This window comes from Hesperophylax consimilis, chromosome 8, assembly GCF_061612785.1.
Source record: "Hesperophylax consimilis isolate HC1 chromosome 8, BYU_Hcon_1.0, whole genome shotgun sequence".
NCBI classification, from domain to species: Eukaryota; Metazoa; Arthropoda; class Insecta; order Trichoptera; family Limnephilidae; genus Hesperophylax; species Hesperophylax consimilis.
Genome location: NC_142843.1, coordinates 7,385,674 through 7,404,963, shown reverse-complemented (window position 1 = coordinate 7,404,963; position 19,290 = coordinate 7,385,674). Strand labels below are relative to the sequence as shown.

At 35.5% G+C, this 19,290-nt stretch overlaps 3 protein-coding genes across 3 annotated transcripts in view; 2 read left to right on the top strand and 1 right to left on the bottom strand.

Moving 5' to 3' along the window:
- Positions 1 to 95: 95 nt before the first annotated feature.
- LOC149421508 (ATPase family gene 2 protein homolog B-like) lies at positions 96 to 7,583 on the bottom strand. Its single transcript, XM_089634716.1, has 8 exons — positions 6,735 to 7,583; positions 6,447 to 6,627; positions 6,163 to 6,368; positions 4,982 to 5,179; positions 3,489 to 3,720; positions 3,180 to 3,380; positions 2,681 to 2,823; positions 96 to 503 (listed from the first exon to the last, which is right to left on the bottom strand). Exons 1-8 carry the CDS (start codon positions 7,482 to 7,484, stop codon positions 96 to 98), a joined length of 2,319 nt encoding a protein of 772 aa, XP_089490842.1. The 5' UTR covers positions 7,485 to 7,583.
- Positions 7,584 to 7,674: 91 nt separating this feature from the next.
- The window catches only part of Dus1 (Dihydrouridine synthase 1), an 82,570-nt gene continuing 70,954 nt past the window's right edge, over positions 7,675 to 19,290 (top strand). The window contains exon 1 of the mRNA XM_089634421.1: positions 7,675 to 7,880. Coding sequence (XP_089490547.1) covers positions 7,869 to 7,880 — 12 coding nt within the window. The 5' untranslated portion in view covers positions 7,675 to 7,868. The remainder of the gene's footprint in view (positions 7,881 to 19,290) is intronic.
- LOC149421507 (uncharacterized) lies at positions 11,401 to 14,340 on the top strand. The gene has a single exon (XM_089634420.1). The coding sequence runs from the start codon at positions 11,761 to 11,763 to the stop codon at positions 13,756 to 13,758; it is 1,998 nt and encodes a 665-aa protein (XP_089490546.1). The 5' UTR covers positions 11,401 to 11,760; the 3' UTR covers positions 13,759 to 14,340.

Here is a 19,290-nt window from a genome sequence, read left to right as displayed (position 1 = left end):
GCAACACGCGCTATTGTTTCTCCATCTGCACAGACAGACTGAGCCATAGCAACGCCTGGCGGAGTATAGCTAGTCAATAATTGAACATATAAATATTAAGTAAACAATTTATTTGACGTAAAATTAGCATATTTTATAAGGTCTGCTTCAGTAAGGGAAGGTCTAGTTACAGAAAGAGCTTTGGTAAAATGTTCTCCCTTTATTGTAGCAACTTCCATACCTTCATCAGTCATTGCTATCATTGCAGCTTCCGAACAGATATTTTTAAGATCCGCTCCAGAGTAAAATTCAGTTTGCAATGCTATTATATCTAAATCTACATCTGTTGCAAGGGGCATTTTGATAGTACATGTTTTCAAAATGTCAATTCTTGCTTTCGTGTTAGGTGGAGGAACAAGGATATGTTTATCGAATCGACCGGGACGCATCAAAGCAGCATCCACCATATCTGGACGATTGGTCGCCCCGATAACAATGACGCCATCATCTGAATTTTCAAAATCCTGAAAAAAAAGAGAAAAATATCACAATGAATTTTTTTATATACACCAACATAATAATAATATTTGGATGATTTGTATAGCTCCGTTTTTGTGAAAAATCACCTCAAGGGCGGTATACAAATAAATAATATATTTATAGAAATGCTCTATCTTTAATAATAATAATAAGCACTTTGTTATCTTTTTGTTGTTGTTGTAACAAATAGATACAATGATATCCTCACTGGGATCTCCCGTGCTGAGGATTTCACTTACATATGGTTAAAATTTAGTCATGTGGATAGTATAAAGTAAATATATAGAATAGTGTTTTTTCTCAAATAATTATGAATATATTACAAGATGTTTTTTTGTTTTAGTCCTTATTTGGTGTCAGTATATTATCTATCTGATCTCCCTATGTTTTGTATCCAGCTTTTTATTTGAGATTTAAATGTTAAAATATTGTTATGAGTTTTGAATGAGAGTGGGATTTTGTTGTAGAGTTTAGTACCATAGAATGGGAAGATTTTTTGCCCAAATGTTGTATTTGTAGTTGCTTGTTGGATATGAATTTTATCCCTTTGGTTTTGCAAATATAGTATTTACTTACTTACGTGATTCCATATAATTGAGCTAGGATTCACTCACCAAACACAAGAGCCTCGTCTCTTTATGGTGAGGAAAAGCTATTATTATTTACCTTTATAACACTGTATAACATGTATAAATTGTATATTTATTGTAAAAAACATACAAATATTAAATTTAAAAAAAAATGTTTTTGAACCAGAAATCTAGTTTTTTTTTTTTGTTTTTGTTGTTGTTATTTTTTATATATTCAATAATATTGTTATTGGGTGTATAAAAACAGTTTATTTTTAAACAAGTTCTGCTGTGTAATTATTATTACGCGTGACAGCTTGATAATGCCTTTAGAGGGCGAAACAGCTGTCACGCGTAATAATAATTACACAGCAGAACTTGTTTAAAAATAAACTGTTTTTATAAACCCAATAACAATATTATTGAATATATAAAAAATAACAAAATAAAATGGAGTTCTACAAATTAAACTTAATAACAATAAATATACAGAGATCTAGTGTTTTTAATATATGTGTTTATTTATTTATATTGGGTTTTTACAGATGATCTCACTTACGTGAGAACAATCCAGTTATAAAAACTCAGTTAACATACAAATACACATACAAAGACACATTAATTCTCATGTACCTAAATAAAGATTAAAATATAATTTTTTTTTTTTTTTAAATTCAAAATTAAAAATAATTATGAAATACAAATATTACAGACAAGTAAGAGCCGCAAGTAATACATAATATTAATCAGTGCAACATATTATTTAACAATAGCAGAATTTTTTCCATACAAATTATCGACACAAATATCTACTTCAGCGCACTCAATCTTATTATACAGTCTACACATTTGGGTCAGACGGCTAAAGTAGGCGATATTATTTTTGAAAATATTCAGGTGAAAAATCCTATGGTGTCTTAAACAATGGGAATTGGGGACATTTATTTCAATATTGCTAAGACATAATGAGGTATCAAGATGGCCGTGGATAATTTTATGCAAACATATTAGGTCAGTCAATTGCCTTCTTATTTTAAGTGTATTAATCTTAAAGTAATCATGACGTGCGTCGTATGATCTAAGATGTGTTAGTTGTAATTTCTTGTGTTTTGTATTTATGAATCTAACTAGTATCGTATTAGAATAGAGTTGTTTAAGTGACATGATAAGTTTGTGAAGATTTCGTCAATGCTGGTTCTTACAGGGACTTTCAGAATAATTTTCATTATAGCTTTTTGGGTTTTAATGAGTGATTTTAGGATATTGTCATTTGCACTGCCCCATCTGATAATATCATATTCTTATTACTAACTAAAAGACTAGACAAACTATTATCAACTTATGGCTAACAGATTGCATCCGCTGGTTCGTCTATAATACAAAACTATATGTACAGTGCATTTGACCAATGAGCGTGATGCTGTGTTAGAATGAATGTATATTCTTATTATTTATAACATAACCAATATCATAGTAAATATAACCACTGTACATAGAATATACAAAAAGGTTCAATACGGTTTTAATTATCTGATACTTTTAATGAAATTATAAAAGAAATAGTCAGGATGCATATTATTCTAGATACTTACGTTTTCTGAAATGTCTTTGTTCATATCTGCTGCTATCATCCTATGTCCGACACCATCCATTTGCGTTAGTAATGAAGCTATGATCCTATCTTGAACTTCTGAATTAACCTGGTTAGCTTCTCCACGAGAACCAGCAAGGGCATCTTAAGAAAGAGAACACAAAATAATAATATTATTCAATGATTGAAGATAATATTTATAACTCTCAAATGTAAAATAGAAAACATAGAAAAAGATTCAGTCGCATCTAGAAATTGGACCCAGTACCTCAGCCTTGCAGGGGTTTTTCTCTACCACTGAGCTAATTCGACTTTATAATCTTCGGTCATATTTAACTATATCATACTTCGAACAACATAATCTTCAATTGCTTAACCCATATTTAAACTTAATTTTTTTTAATCCAAGACACTATCTCGATCGCAATTAAATTCAGAAAGAATCTTGCAATCACATACAAAGATAGCAGCCAAAAAACTCATAATTATAATGTTCTTACCTATTTCATCAATGAACAGAATGCATGGGGAATTTTCTCTCGCTCTTTGAAACAGCTGTGAAATAAGCCGCTCTGCATCTCCCACGTATGGAGAATACAATTCAGCAGCAGACACAGACAGCAAGGCAAAAGTGCCCAAACTTGCCAAAGCTCTCACTAATGAAGTTTTAGCACAACCTGGTGGACCATAGAGAAGCACTCCTGAATAAACAAAAATTCAATATAGCCATGATAAAAAATTGAATAATGTTACATAATATATTATTTTTTAGTCATGCAAGTAGGTACTACAAAGAAAAAACGATTTACCCCTTGGTCTTGGTATGCCCAAACGTTGAAATGCCTGTGAATGTTTTATAGGCCAGAGTATTGCCAATTCTAGAGATTTTTTTATATCGTCCAGACCGCCTAGTTCATTGAAAGTTGTGTTGCCAGTTGTCACAACACCGAGAGTTCCTTTGAGTGAGGCGGGAGTCATGTTCGAAATTACTTTTCTGAATTCATCCTTCCAAAACTCAAATGTGTAGTTCAGCTGTTCACACTAGATTCATAAATAATATTATTTTTTTAATGTTGAAAAAAAAGTGGACTCACATTTATTTTGTCGTTATTCACCACTCAAAAGCTTATCTATCGTGAGAATATCACAGAGAGAAAACTTTCAGAGAAAAAAAATGACATGTATGTATATACAGAAATTTTATTATTTGCAATCTTGCTTAAAAGGAGAAGCGATTAAAATCATTTCGAAATATCATTTTGTATGTATTATTTTGATCACAGTACATTGGATTCATTATATACCACTAGTGCCACCTGTGAAGGTTAGGTTATATTATTTATGAAAGGTGCTCGCCTCTGCTATTTATTATTGTTTGTTAGTCGCGTCGGCAAAATCAATTCCTGTATTGCTGCCTGTTGAATTTGTGTCAATGTAGTTTGTCAACAGTCTTTTTCATATAAAAAGTTAGGTTTCCTTTAAAAACGCTCTCTCGCCATTGAACAATCAAAGGTTTCACCTTCCCTAAAGAAACACAGGAACCGACCTGTACCTAGTGTATTTCACTGTAAAAAGCATTCATGTTTTGCAAAAATTGTCTATTCATTGTGAATAAAATTATTCGAATTGTTCTCAAACAACGGAGTCTAATTTAAAAGGACCCTAATTTATAATAATCAATGTTTTATATTAATATTTAACGACACAGGCTAATTTTTTCAGTTTTGCGAACAAACAGCTATTACACACAGAGTTGATTTGTTCACTTTTGGGAACAGCTCATACGGATTTATAGAAATCATTGAATCTCACTTACTGTCGTGGTGAGAAATATGAACTAAACGGTGTTAGAAAGAGAAAACACCACGCTTTATATTCAAATCCAGAAGGTAACCACAGAAGAATTAAAATGCCTATCTCTATGAAACTAAAGGTTCCAACTGCAATACGAGAAAAATTATGAATTTTTTATTAATTATTTATATATCAAACGACAAAAAAGTGAGGTTGCAATTTTAGGTGAGCCATTTTTAAAACTTTTATGTTTGATTTCAAAATTTTAATAGTTAAAAATTATATGATTTTTTCGAATAATAAAAGTTTTAAGCGTACATCACATTTCGAAAACAGATTTCAGTTTTCGGATACGTTCAGAAATATTCCATTTATTTGGATTTTATTGTGAAGCGGAGACACACACAAATTCTCCAACTATCTGACAGCATCTTGAAATATAACATTCAATATGTCAGCGAGTCCCGAGAAGTTAAAAAGCATTCATAATTTAAATGATTAAAAGTACCTGATTATTTGACATTTTCCACGCAATAGTATGGCAGAGCAAATTTAAATCTGCCCCGACGTATCCGGGGGTCATGCTTGCAATACACTTGCATAATGCTTGTTTGATATCACTCTCTAAAGACAGTAGAGGCAAGTCTTTTATCAAATGTTGTATTATGGTTTCCCTTTGCACTTCATTAGGAGGCCCAATGTAGATCTGAAAATGTATGAGAATATTAGTTGTCAGACAGTCTTTAATAAAAAATAAAAAAATTTAAAATGGTTAGGTACTCCTTTAGTTTATAGCTAGAATATAATAATAATAAAGGAGGAAAAATAACAGGAAGCAGGATTTTTTTTTTTTAATTTTTTTTTTTATAGTTAATACCTCGATACGAAATATGTCGAAATATTTTTGATGTTATGATCCAAGGTTCGTAGAAAATATATATTTCAAGGTTCGCTCATCAAGGGGTAGAGTGGTGATTGGTTAGAAAGTTGTGAAGCAGCTTGAAGTTCATTTTCTGCCAGGAGATTTATTTATATATACCTATACGCCTAAAAAGGCTTTTACATAAAAGTGATACATGATGCAGTGTACATAGGAGAATATCTGTATTATACAGGAGATACTGAGAGTAAATAGATGTAATCCATTGTAAAGTAGGTACAAAATACACAATTGTAAAATTGTGATTAGAAATATAATGAGAAAATATTAAGAAATAATTAACGGGAAAAAAAAAACTAAATATGAAGCAATATTAGTAAAACGTAAGAGTAACATAAAGTAAAAAAGAAATTACAACAACACTACATATAAGACAAAACATAAAAACTAATTTACCAACGCTACTCTAATTTGTAGGATTCGACAAAGTGTTGGTATAGATTATGCTTAATTCTATAAATGGAGCCAATAAATAAATAAATAGCACACCCATACTTGTTGCCCAGATCATGCATCCTATTGGTCAGTGAGTGTGTCTGATAGTTGGTCGTGTATGTATTGCTGAAGAATGTTGAGATTGAATTGAATTTACTGTAATACAAGTGGGTCGAGCGACTGTGAATGCATTTGCAAATGATTTATTTATAATATGTTGGTAACATTATACGAATTATTATATTAAAATTAATGTTGAATAAAAGGGAAAAATCCTATATTATTTGGAGAGTAAATCTAACTTTTGTATTTACCTCAGTTTCAAGACGTCCATGTCTTCGAACGGATGGTTCTAACGCATCAGGTTTGTTGGTGGTGGCAATCACAATAATACCAGGAATTGTTTGAGCTTTATCCAATAAGAGCAGAAGTTGTGAAACAGCTCTCTGTATGTGAGCAGCACTGCCGTGTCTCCGTGGACATAAATTATCCATTTCTTCAAGGTTAATGATACATTTTCCTGAAAACAAAAATCTTGGGTAGGAAAAAACAAATAATTTAACAATCAAAGTTGCTGAATATGATCCATATTTTCTACCTGACATTTCCGCATATTGAAAGGCCTGCTCAAAAAGGTCCCGGAGAGCAGATTCGGTCTCTCCCGGCTCACTTCTGTTGACCTCATGTCCTAGAATAGTGACCACAGTGCAACCAGTTTTCTGGGCAACATGGCGAACTAGCGAAGACTTGCCACAACCGGATGGTCCAACGAGAAGTATCTACAATAGGTTTAACAATTTATTATCTTGTTAAAACAACTCGTTGAGAAAGTTATAATATTCAAATTGAATGGTTTATTTTATATGAATCTTTTTTTAATTTATACCTGTTTTGTGGGGGGAAAGTGTTGGCTAGAGTCCATTTTACTAAAGATTTCATTCAATTTTATAATTTCCATGAGCCTTTTTAGAGGACGTTCCAGTGCAAAAAGATCAATCACTTTTGAATTTGTTTGATCATATTGAAACTGAGAAATCTGCCTCAATATTGTAACTTTAGTTCGTGAACTAACTTTTCCTATTGAAATTGCTTCAGGTGTGTCTGAACTGAAAGTAACTTCTACTTTGTTGATTCCCATTTTCTGGCGCTTTGGTAAGTTTACTAGGTCGATGCAGCAGTTATTTGAGAATACAAACAATTTAAGAATAAAACTCTTCAATAAATTGGCCAGTTCGTTTGGCTGCTTCTTCCACAATTGAATAGATTTAATTGAGTCGAAAATTATACCGACTTGGATGTCTTTTAAAACCACAATATCCGAGTTCAAAGCATGTATATCGGATAACTTTATGCTATGACAATGATCTATATATTTTTGAGGAAAGATGTGCTCTACACTTTGATCGAATTCGATTACATCTTCACTTAATAATGCTTTCGGGTATATTCTACAGAGATGAAAGGCTGATGAAGATTTGATTGAGACAGTACTCCCAGGTTTACACGACAGCTCGTGGAAAATATTCTTTGAAATGTAACTTTTCTGAATGTTTATTGGATTGTCCTTATTCAATAATTTTAAATGAAGTAATTTCTCGAAAGTTAAGTTTTCCAATTTTTCCGTTATTAGCTCCATTTCACATAGATTGTTTACAATTGACAATCACAGGTTATTTTCTATAATTTTCACTAACAAAAAGTAAACAATTAAACACGTGCAACTGACAACAACTGTCAGATTCCGTCATAGAACATTAAAAACCTTGTCTTTGGTCAAGAAGAAAAATATCGTATCTTTGAATAATTCTGACGTTTATTTTGACGTTTGTGATGTGCACGTTGTTCTCATAATAATATTTTTTTCAAAAGTGACATTAAAGTATGGTGCTAAAACATAAACCATAATCCTGTTTTATAAAGAGCATGAAAGTTTGATCCTTTGTTTAATTTCACACCAATCTAGTCGCTAACCTAGTTTTTAGAAGTGCGTTAAGGTTATTTTTTGACGGTTGCTGCAGTGATGTCAGAACAGGTGAGAATCTTTAGTAATTTATAATGTATTCTATACGATTTCCATGCTCCATCGATGTTGATTTACTTAATTGTATATACGCTTCTTCCAGAGTGCGAATATATTATTGCCATCATTATTTATGTCGAGTTTTATCATACATTATATTATTATTATGTATTTTGTGGAGCTTAAACTGAGCTTTACTTTTACGTGATTCGAACTGAGCACGCTATCGAGGTTTGCTTACGAAAATAATGTATAAAATCAAAAAAGTCCTGGGAATTTGCTTTTAGGAATTAACATTGAAGTATTTGATCACTTCCAGATCTTGTTTGTCACTGGTTTTTAGCGTCCGAATACTACATTTAAAATACTTCACTTGTTTTCATTCGCTTCTTTATTATTATAATAATAATTTGACTTCAGAGTTTGTTTAGGAGGCTTTCAAGAAACAGCTCTAAGCTTAAAAAATAAACCCTCGAAGAGTGTGTTGATTCTTAGTCCCATATTATTAAGAAATATGTGTTATATACAATGCATAACATTTCTGTTGTTCACGCACTGTAACTCCTCTTTCTATAATGTGCATCGTTTATGAGAAATAGGGAGAGATTGAAATGGAGCTATCAACGACTGACAGAATTATTTATTATAATAATTATTATAATAAAAATATTTTAGTTTGAAGAAACAACTTATACAGTTTTTTTCTTTCTTTTATGCATAACTGAACTGCCCCAGTAACAATCTTTGGTATTTATTTTGTGATAAATTGAAGATGTCCACTGACTGCATAATTATTTCCCTCCATTAGTATTCTGTGCAATGAGTTATGCGTGTGGTAGTTAGTCCCAGAATTTCTACACTGAAATAAATCCCGAGTATTACATAGTGGAATCCAAAATCTGGATTGTTATTATATATCGATGATTCTGGACTACACAATTAATCGTATATGTTACTCATTCTCAGGCATTCTTACTAAGAGAAGTTGCTTGAGTGCGGTAACTAGCTTTTTTTATTATTATTTATCTTTCATTTAAGAGCTCAATTAATCCTGATATCTTTGCCCAGTGACTTTATAAAAATACATCACACGTAATATTCAAACAAATCCAACAAAAATATAGCACCGTTTACGAAAAATATTGCTATTCAAAGAACATGTTTGTACAAATGAAATAGCTATATGAACGGCCCGGTAAAGAATGGTTTCACTGAGTTCAGTGAAACCGTGCATGTTGTCTCAGTAACTTATCTTTAACACAGATAGAGCTAGTAATAATTATTAACAAGACAATATGAAACATTAACTAGAGAATTGGCCTGCATCCTAACTATTTCTCAGGATTAACTTTAACAGCAGATAAATAAGAATTTGAAAATATCTTTTACACATAAATTTAAAGGGAAACAAGTATGTAAGAAAATTACCAATAGAAAAATAAAAGAAGTGCACAATGTCTGAAAATAAAAGTGTAAATAATTTTTAGAAAAACTTAAAACAAAATTTTAATTAATTTCTTTTATATGAATACCGCACAAGAGTCCCAACTGCTCCCAACCGTCTGGAGCCGGTGAGACTATGGCATCACCATATGTTGGGATATGTTGTGAGGCTGAATGTAGTGGGATGGGGTAGAAGATGAGGGAGAGTAAGGTGGGTACCTGGCTATTCAGATCTGGTCACCAAACACGACTAAAGCCATTCAAGCAACGTTTCAATTCTGAATTGTGGTCTTATATCAGGGCGATACTTAGAGTATTCCACTCTAGAAATATTTTTAAAAGTATGAAATAAATATATCTAAGTGTTTTTTTTTTATAGAAAAACAACCTTAAATTTTTAACAAAAGTAGTGCATTTATCAAAAAGTATGTTTGGATCGGAAGGTTTTGATTCTTCAGTTTTTTTTTTACTTGTTTACATGTTTAACCTGTTCAGTTAAAGCCTCTTGCCACAAATGTGCCTCCGGCTATAAATGTGTCTCTAGCTACAAATGTGCCTCTAGCTACAAATGTGCCTCGAGCTACAAATGTGCATCTAGCTATAAATGTGCCTCGAGCTACAAATGTGTCTCTAGCTACAAATGTGCCTCTAGCTACAAATGTGCCTCGAGCTACAAATGTGCCTCTAGCTATAAATGTGTCTCTAGCTACAAATGTGCCTCTAGCTACAAATGTGCCTCGAGCTACAAATGTGCCTCTAGCTACAAATGTGCCTCGAGCTACAAATGTGCCTCTAGCTATAAATGTGCCTCGAGCTACAAATGTGTCTCTAGCTACAAATGTGCCTCTAGCTACAAATGTGCCTCGAGCTACAAATGTGCCTCTAGCTATAAATGTGTCTCTAGCTACAAATGTGCCTCTAGCTACAAATGTGCCTCTAGCTACAAATGTGCCGCGAGCTACAAATGTGCCTCTAGCTACAAATGTGCCTCTAGCTACAAATGTGCCTCTAGCTACAAATGTGCCTCGAGCTACAAATGTGCCTCTAGCTACAAATGTGCCTCGAGCTACAAATGTGCCTCTAGCTACAAATGCATGTTTCAAATATTTATGGACTGGTTTCACACCCACCGTCCTCTTGCATTATTTTTTATCCCCATTCCTTTCATCACTCCTCAGGAAATATTCTTTTAACATTTTTTTGTAAATATCGCACAAGAATCCCAACTACTCCCAACCGCCTGAAGCCAGTAAGAATATGGCACCTCCAATAATTGGGGTATGTTGTGAGGCTGAAGGTAGTAGGAGATGGGGAAGAGGAAGGTGAAGGAGTACCTGGCTATACAGATTTGGTCACTAAACACGGTTAAAGCCATTTCAAGCAACGTTTCAATTCTGAATAGTGGTCTTAATCCAGGGCGATTCTGGGAGTATCTTCCACTCTGAAACGTGCCGCAAGTATACTGTACATTATTTATTAAATGAATAAATTGTGAAATAACAAAAATTCATCAAATAAAACTTTCTTTTGATTTGAATCCGCAACCTGCGGATTGCTAGTCGATAGCCTTACCCCTCGACCACGGAGTGATTGATTTCAGACTAATAAAAGTAATACAAAGAAAATATAAATTTTTAAATAATAATCGACTACCATAATACGAACATGTGTCTAGTGTGTAGTCGAAAAGCATGTAAAAAACTGTATACAAATATATTTTACGAACAAAGGAAAAAAAAATCTACATCTAAAAATTTACATTTTTGATAAAAATTTACGTTTTTAAAACAAAAAATATAATTCAAAATCCCGCTCTAACTTTAGCTAGCACCTGAAAAGCGACAAATACTTCCTTCCGTGTTGTATGAAGTTGCCAAGAAGCACAGAGCATACAGTAGTGAACCAGACAAGGCGCTAGGGGTCGAATCCCAAGTCACGCCTTCCGATCGATATACACAGCGGGTAACATTGCTACCTGTAACTGAAACATCCCGCGGCGAGCGGCGCTACATGGGCGCTACGGACGCCGCTTTTCCGAATACAACGGCGAGCGAATCCGCCGTGCGAGCGTCGCATTCCGGCGCTGCTCTCCGATCAGTCAGTACTGCCTGTAGTCAGTGTCAGTAGCCAATCTCCAGTCTCCCCACAACACGCAACCGACACGCATAACAATAGCCGTGGAAAAGCGACAGCAGCTGACTCTGCGCCTTGTGAACTGTTATCATTTCGTCCAAAAACAATGTGATTGCGTAATCGCGCAAGTTTGCAACAGTTCTTCCGTTTGACGTTTCTCTATTGTTAAGAAATGTAATGTGCCGCGGTTTAACCCCGAATAAACCCGCGAAAAGTGTTGTTGTAAAAATGAGTGAAGCCGACTTGTCACGCGAATAAATGGATCCCACATCGGGTAAGCAAGTTGCGAGGTTATCAAATAACCGATGCTCGTATCATGCTAGATGGATCCGCGGAGGAGTCGGGCGCCTTGTGCTCGTTCCAGGATAGTGAGTCGGCCCCCGCCCCAGAGTACCGGCGCTGGAGGAGGCGACACGGCCTGCAGCTGCCCCTGCACCCGCAGCAGGTGGCCGGCTGGCTAGCGCTCCTCGCTTTCGGGGCCGCCTGCTTCGCGCTCCTGCTGCCGGCGCTGGCCTCAACGCTGCGTCCGCCCGTGCTGTGCGTGCTCGTGGCGCTCTTCGCGCTGCACACCTCCTCGCACCTGGTAGCTCTGCTGCTGGACCCCGCCGAGGACGAGCTCCGCAGGATCAGGTCCAGTCGAGTGGTGCCGGAGTTCGACCGCAGCAAGCACGCTCACGTTATAGAAAATGGTCGCTGCCACCTGTGCAACATTCGCACGAGCGGCCCCAGGACCAAGCACTGCAGCGTATGTAACAAGTGTGTCCACCACTTCGACCATCACTGCAAGTGGCTGAATCACTGCATAGGCGCGAGGAACTATGTAGCCTTCTTCATGTGTGTGGTGAGTGCCGTAACCGCGGCCCTGGTGGTGGTCGCCGTGGCGGTGGCCGAGCTGGTGCTGTACTATGTGGAGCCCGAGTGGCTGGCTCCGTGGGAAGCTCTGTACGCGCTCAACGATACCGCCTCCAACTCCACCGTCCCCGAAACGGACATGTCGAAAGCCCTCGCCATGCAGGACACGGTTTTCCTTTTTATAGTCGGCATTATAGCTCTGTTGGCGGCTATAACAGCGGGATTACTGCTCCATCTGTGTTTTTTTCATGTTTACATTTCATTCTTAGGACTGACAACTTACGAATACATCAGAAACTATCGCCAACAGGCGATGGCCACCGCTCCTCCCGCGAGTGAGCCGGCGGCCGACACTGAGTTACCTAGAAACAAAGTGTACATTTGTTCCAATATCCGTTCCGGAAGCCGTGATAATGAATTGAGACACCGTCCTTCTAGTCTGTATTGTTGCGATACTTCTAGCGAGTATTACGAGCACACCCACAATACCTACTATTTCTGTTCCGTCCTGGATGATGAGAGTCCGAGTGAGAGTAACACTGTAGCCTCTAAAAGTTTCCAGTGCTGCGCCGAAACACGCCACTACAAATCAGATCCCAAACAAACCAACATTGACATAGAGCAGGTGAAGACCATGTCCCAAGGCTGCACGGTGTGTACCATTAAGTCCAGAAAGAAAGTTTCCGAGAATAGTGCGAAGGCCTGCGTTATTAAGACGATCAACAAACACCACAGGTGGAAACGAAAATGGAATTGTTGCTCCACGGTGCCCGAAAGTCCCAGTACTCCAGAAAATAATTCCATGCCCATGATCGAGAACGGAACTCACTCAAACGGGAGTAATTATAATACCAACGACGCAATCACAACCATTTCGGGTGGAATTGAATACGGATCCGAGGCTACAAATGGAAACGCAACCAAAAAAGATGCCATCTCTGAATCGGGAAGTTTACGGCCTGGTCGTTTTTACTCCCGTTCCTGGTCCATGGTGCACTTTAGGCGGATGTACCGAGCTTTGAACCGAATGGGCCTGCGGAGAAGTCGAAAGCGCCCCGCTAAACAGTTCCCCGTCCGGGGCAATCAGGTGAGTCCCCTCTCCGCCCCGCCGCTGGTCAGCCCGGCCGAAGACAAGCCGCCCGGGCCGGACGACGTGCGCACCATCCCCCTGGGCAAGCTGCCCTCCCTACCGCCCCCCGTGAGGCGCAAGATGAGCGTGACGGACCTGCAGGAGCTGGCCGAGTCGCTGGGCCCCGGGGCGGGCGTGGGGGCCGCACGCGCCCGCAGCTATCGGCGTGGCCGCAGGAAGACCCTGGCGCGCCCGCGCTCTCCAGCGCTCTCCCCCATCCACGAGTCGGGCCTGTCCAACCCCGCCTCGCCGCAGCCCTGTCGCGCCGCCCTGGCCGCCCTGGCGCTCTGCCCCAACAAGCCCGGGCCCCCGACTGACGCGCCGGTTCTTTGAGACGTTCCGTCGATTGTAGATATGTCTACTTGTTGATTAGTTATACGCATCGAGTCAATTTGATGAATTTCCTAAAGTTTTTATTATGTTCACTGGAATCGAAATCATCCGTCGTAACTGTAATGGGGTAGTAATGCAATATGCATTCATAATAGTAATTTAATGTGGCAACTAGCCGATTTAAACTAATAGTTTGTTTCTAGTAGACTTCATGTTTATTTTTCATTGTTAAAATTACTGAACTGCGAGAAGCAGACTCGAAAACAAACAATGCAATCGGTAATTCGGTGTTACTATCTCTCCGTAAGTGAGTTTAATTATACAACTACTATTAGATGTTTGTTGTAGAATCTACTTCTCGCGATTCCGTTATTATCTAAGTAAATAAATTAAATTAGTTTCGTGTAGTTAACTCTATGTATAAATTATAGCACTTGAAAATGTTGTACGCTCCATATGAGTTAGTTCGTTTATTTATTGTTTTTGTGTTTAATTCGTAGAACTCCATTTAATTTTTTTATAAATTTAATTTGATAATATTATTATTAAGTTCTGCAAGTGTTTTAGTTTTTTATTATTGTGACAGCTGTTTCGGCTTACAAGGCCATTTTCAAACTGTGGTTAGTCCACATTGAGACGACGTTTTTATACTATTTCAAATGTAAATTTTGAAGGTGCATACATTGATTTATTACTGGTTACACCGATGACATGATCTATTGTTGGTTAAACCAATCTATGTTTTCCCCTCAGTAAATGGTAATGGGTTCTTAATTATTTACTAATGACTTTATTGCTATGAATTAATGCACCCAAATAATTCATAGCAATAAAGTCATTAGTAAATAATTAAGAACCCATTACCATTTACTGAGGGGAAAACATAGATTGGTTTAACCAACAATAGATCATGTCATCGGTGTAACCAGTAATAAATCAATGTATGCACCTTCAAAATTTACATTTGAAATAGTATAAAAACGTCGTCTCAATGTGGACTAACCACAGTTTGAAAATGGCCTTGTAAGCCGAAACAGCTGTCACAATAATAAAAAACTAAAACACTTGCAGAACTTAATAATAATATTATCAAATTTAATTTAAATTAAATTTATAAAAAATGAGTTAGTTCGCTTACCAAATGATCGTAAGACCTGATTAGTAGTCGGAATTCTGAATCCCATTTGATCTGATGAATATTCAAATGCGCTTCAAAAATGTTCACCCTTTGTTATCCGCTGGAATGGATTGATTGCATTGTCTATTAATACGTAGCGCAATTCACGTCCATTGAAGCTCTCGTATTTCATTTTTAAAGGTTGAGGAAATCATACGAATGTTTAGTTGATCCGTGTGGAGGGTGTCGGAAGAAAATGAAAAAAAACTTCAGTAAATTTAGTACCCCTCTTCTGTGGTGGGGAGATTATGTACGTTCGAACCAAAGCTGTGATACAATAATATAACGTAAGGTCTAAAGGCCATACTCCTAGAAAATACTTGAATGAAGTTCCAACCATTACCACGTAATTGAATTAACTGAATAAGCTATGAAATGACCCCATTTAATGTATATTTATGCATTGAAAAATGATTCTCTTGATATTTCGTCTTTCTTCTTGCACCCTACAGACCCTATAGAACACAGCGATTATTAATTTATTAAATAATTAGTCAATTTATAATATAAATTAGTTTTCTTAGCGCAAATTGAAATGGTGCTAAAATTGGTTCTTATTTTGACAAAGCTGTTTTCGCAAAATGTAAATCTAATCCAGCATTTAATGTATGTGCCTAATCAATATATGGTAGAAAGTTAGTTTTCTGCGAAGTAATAATGGTTATTCATTCAACTGCTTATGAACTTATATTTAAATGCTAGCAATGTCTATTATAAATCCAAAATAATGTTCAAATCTAGCTACTAAAATTGTGATTATTAATTTGGTTACAAACAAGAACGCCTTAAAAATACACATCTCATATTTTTCAACTTGAATCTTTGCGTTCAACTTTTACAAGTTTTAGACTTTTGTAGGTCTGTGACTTTTACAAAACACCGAGAACACTGAGTATTGCCAATTTATTAAGAATATTTTCAAATTATTTACGTGTTCCGACATCGTATTAATGTATTCGTAATGTACTAAAAGTTTTACAGGAAACCTGTTAATTCATTCGTTAAAGGCCTGCAATCCCTTTTTTAATCGGATTACCTTGGATTAATAATTGGAAGAGATTCTTAATAAATTAGTATTAAATAATGAATACTTATTTTTTTCGTGAAGTTTCGACTTTTGTAGGTCTATGGCTTTTTCAAGTTCGACTTGCTAAATATTGATCCTACCGTAACGTGACTGGGTATTGAAACATAATTAACTCGAAACTTATGAATTAGCTTGGCTAAAAAAATAATTTATACTTAGCACATCTGGCATTTCCACAAATGGCGAACAATGTATTATTTTAATAAAATTGTACCACATGCAGACGTAGGTACTGAACCTATGTAGGTACTTGATTTAAATTTTCCATTTCTCTAAAATCAAAGACAGCCTATTCCATGGATAAAGTACCTACTTACGTTTGAATAATATTCCTTCTAATGTATTGAAATGAATGGGCCTGTTGAATTTGAGACTACACGAGTCTAGAATGATAATTAACGCTGTAAAGATTTTATCGTGTATATTTATACTATAAAGATTTCTACATTCTATATAATATTGATTTAAGGAATCATGTTCCTTTTGTCGATAGCCTTTTGTCAATTGCTTTGGTGAACCACAATTCTAATAAGAATTTAACTACATTATAATATAAATGATATGCCAAATGATAAATTAAATTTTGTAATAAAGTAAATTATTTCTAAAATAAGAATTTAATATGGTATTCTTTTACATATTGTAATCTGTAGGTTGTAAGTTTCAATGATATTTTTACTCTACCGTTTTGTCCCCAAACTGAATAGATATGTTTTTAACTAGGTGAGCGCTGCTGATATATTCCATTTTCTTGAGAAGTATCTGATGCCGCTGATCGATACAAACTATCAATATTTACACCCTTGTTTACACAGTCCGTCTCTTTTGAATTACATATTTATTATTATAATATTGTGAACATTTTATATTTATTAAATGTTTATTATTTAAAGAAACAACAGTGTGTTCATTTTACACAACACTACCCTAATATAGGGTTTTCCAATAAGAGGTGTTATTTTGATAATCAAAGAAACTTTTCCATTAAAAGATCAATGGTTTCGTTGCTTGTGTGGCACGTAGCGCCGTCTTGTTGAAAGTAAACGTTGTCCAGATCAATACCATCCAATTCCGGCCATAAAAAATCATTAATCATCTCTCGATAGCGCAATCCATTCACCGTAACTGTTGCTCCAGCCTCATTTTCGAAAAAGTAATGTCCAATGACTCCGCCGCACCATAAACCGCCCCAAACAGTCACACGTTGAGGATAGAGAGACTTTTCAACAATAACTCTTGGGTTTTCCGAGCCCCAGATGCCAAAATTTTGCTTGTTGACGAAACCACCGAGGTGGAAATGGGCATCATCACTCAAGATGATTTGCATTTAATTCACTCAAGTGAATTTTAATAATTTCAATGCGTTGTTGAAGCGTGTATCGTTCCATTTTTATTAATGGCATAGTTTCTACTTGACAAATGTTAAAAAATGACATCTTCAAAAGTAACATTTACCGAAATAGCGGGCTATTCAAAATAACACCTCTTATTGGAAAACCCTATATATACATATAATGCAAGGTATAAAGAACACAAGTTAATCTCTGTGCTAAAATCTTCTTATTTACGATTAACTACGAATGATAGCCGATAATGATAGTATAACTATAAAATAGTATAAACTATACAGAATCAAAGTAATTTTTTGTTCGTAGAATCCTCCTGCCTGCAGAATATTGATTTTCCTAATCCTATTAATTTCATATGTATTTTCACAGCTACTCAATTCAATAGAGTATTTTTTTATAACTGAAAAAAAAATATTTAGTAAATTATTCAGCCCTTTAAACAAGAACCTAGTCAAATTCTAAATATACATAATACTCAAATAATGCTCTTATTGGGAAGTATTAACCCGATGTTATGATAGCAATTTTTCAATATTTGGCTCAGGTATGGATTTTGAGTAGAACATAGACGGCCATTTTTAAATTTTTATAAATATGAAACTACACGAGAGTCACAACTGCTCCCAACCGTCTGGAGCCAGTAAGACTATGGCATCCCCAATTGGGGTATGTTGTGAGGCTGAAGTTACTGGGTAGGGGAAGAGGAAGGTGGGAGAGTGCCTGGCTATTACAGATCTGGTCACCAAACACGGCCGAAGCCATTTCCAGAAACGTTACAATTCTGAAAGGTTGTCTTACACCAGGGCGATACTGAGAGTATCTTCCATTTACTCGCCATACTCGTGTTTAAAATTTTATACATCTTATGAAAAACATTAATAAATGTATAGTAAATGGTTGTTTATAAGTTGTATAAAATTTAAAAAAAAATTATTAGTAGGGGGATAGATTTATATACCTTAATTGTACATTTTATGAAAAATCTTATCAGTAATTTATTTGTGTAGTATACGTATTATGCATACACAATCTGTGTCAGGTGTTTTATGTCATTTACTCAACGCCTGAATGTTTATGATGACTTGACGTAAATGGGGGTCCACTCTCGGGTACCCCAATTTAAATTTTTCTCGCTCGCATGGAATCCCAGCAAGTCGAAATCGACCCCCGGGTGTCTATATAGATCATTTTTGGAACTTATGGTCTAAATACTCTAAATGAATAGAAGTTAATAATATATTCTTACGAGTATTTCACAGATGTGGTTATTTCACAGAATTTGAACAACCCAAATTTCAATGTTAATATTAAAGATCTGTGAACGTCCTATTCAAGTTCTGTTACTATCAATATAATGTGAAACAACCGTCCCATGATGACACAATAACAGAACTTGAATAGAACTTTCACAGAACTTAAATTTTAACTTTTAATTTGATGAATTATTCTAATTCTACGAAACAACCCGTCCTTAATATTTAGCACATATTTGTTTGCTTGTCTCAGGAGACTCTCTCGAACGGTGAGCTCTAGCGTCATAAAATGTATCTAGTTTTTTTTCAGTTGAAATGTCTTTTGCAACTATTTTGAGCTCTCAATTTCATTCATTGTGGAGTTAAAAAGATTTGAATAATTGACTGAACAAAAAAATCATGTTTTTAAAATTGTCGATAAGAAAAAGAGATTTTACAAAAAGAGCCGCCTAGTAACTAGTAGTATCTTAAAAACGAAGATATCTTATCAGTTTAATTCATTTGTTTAAAAAGGATTTTTATATAAGTCAAAATTTTCGTGGCATGAACCGCAAAACAAAAGCTTACACGATATGGAAAACGTTTATTGTAAACATTCCGAGTATAAAGGAAATTACAACTAAACCCAAGTCTGCAAACATATATTTGAACCCAAGTATTTTCCGT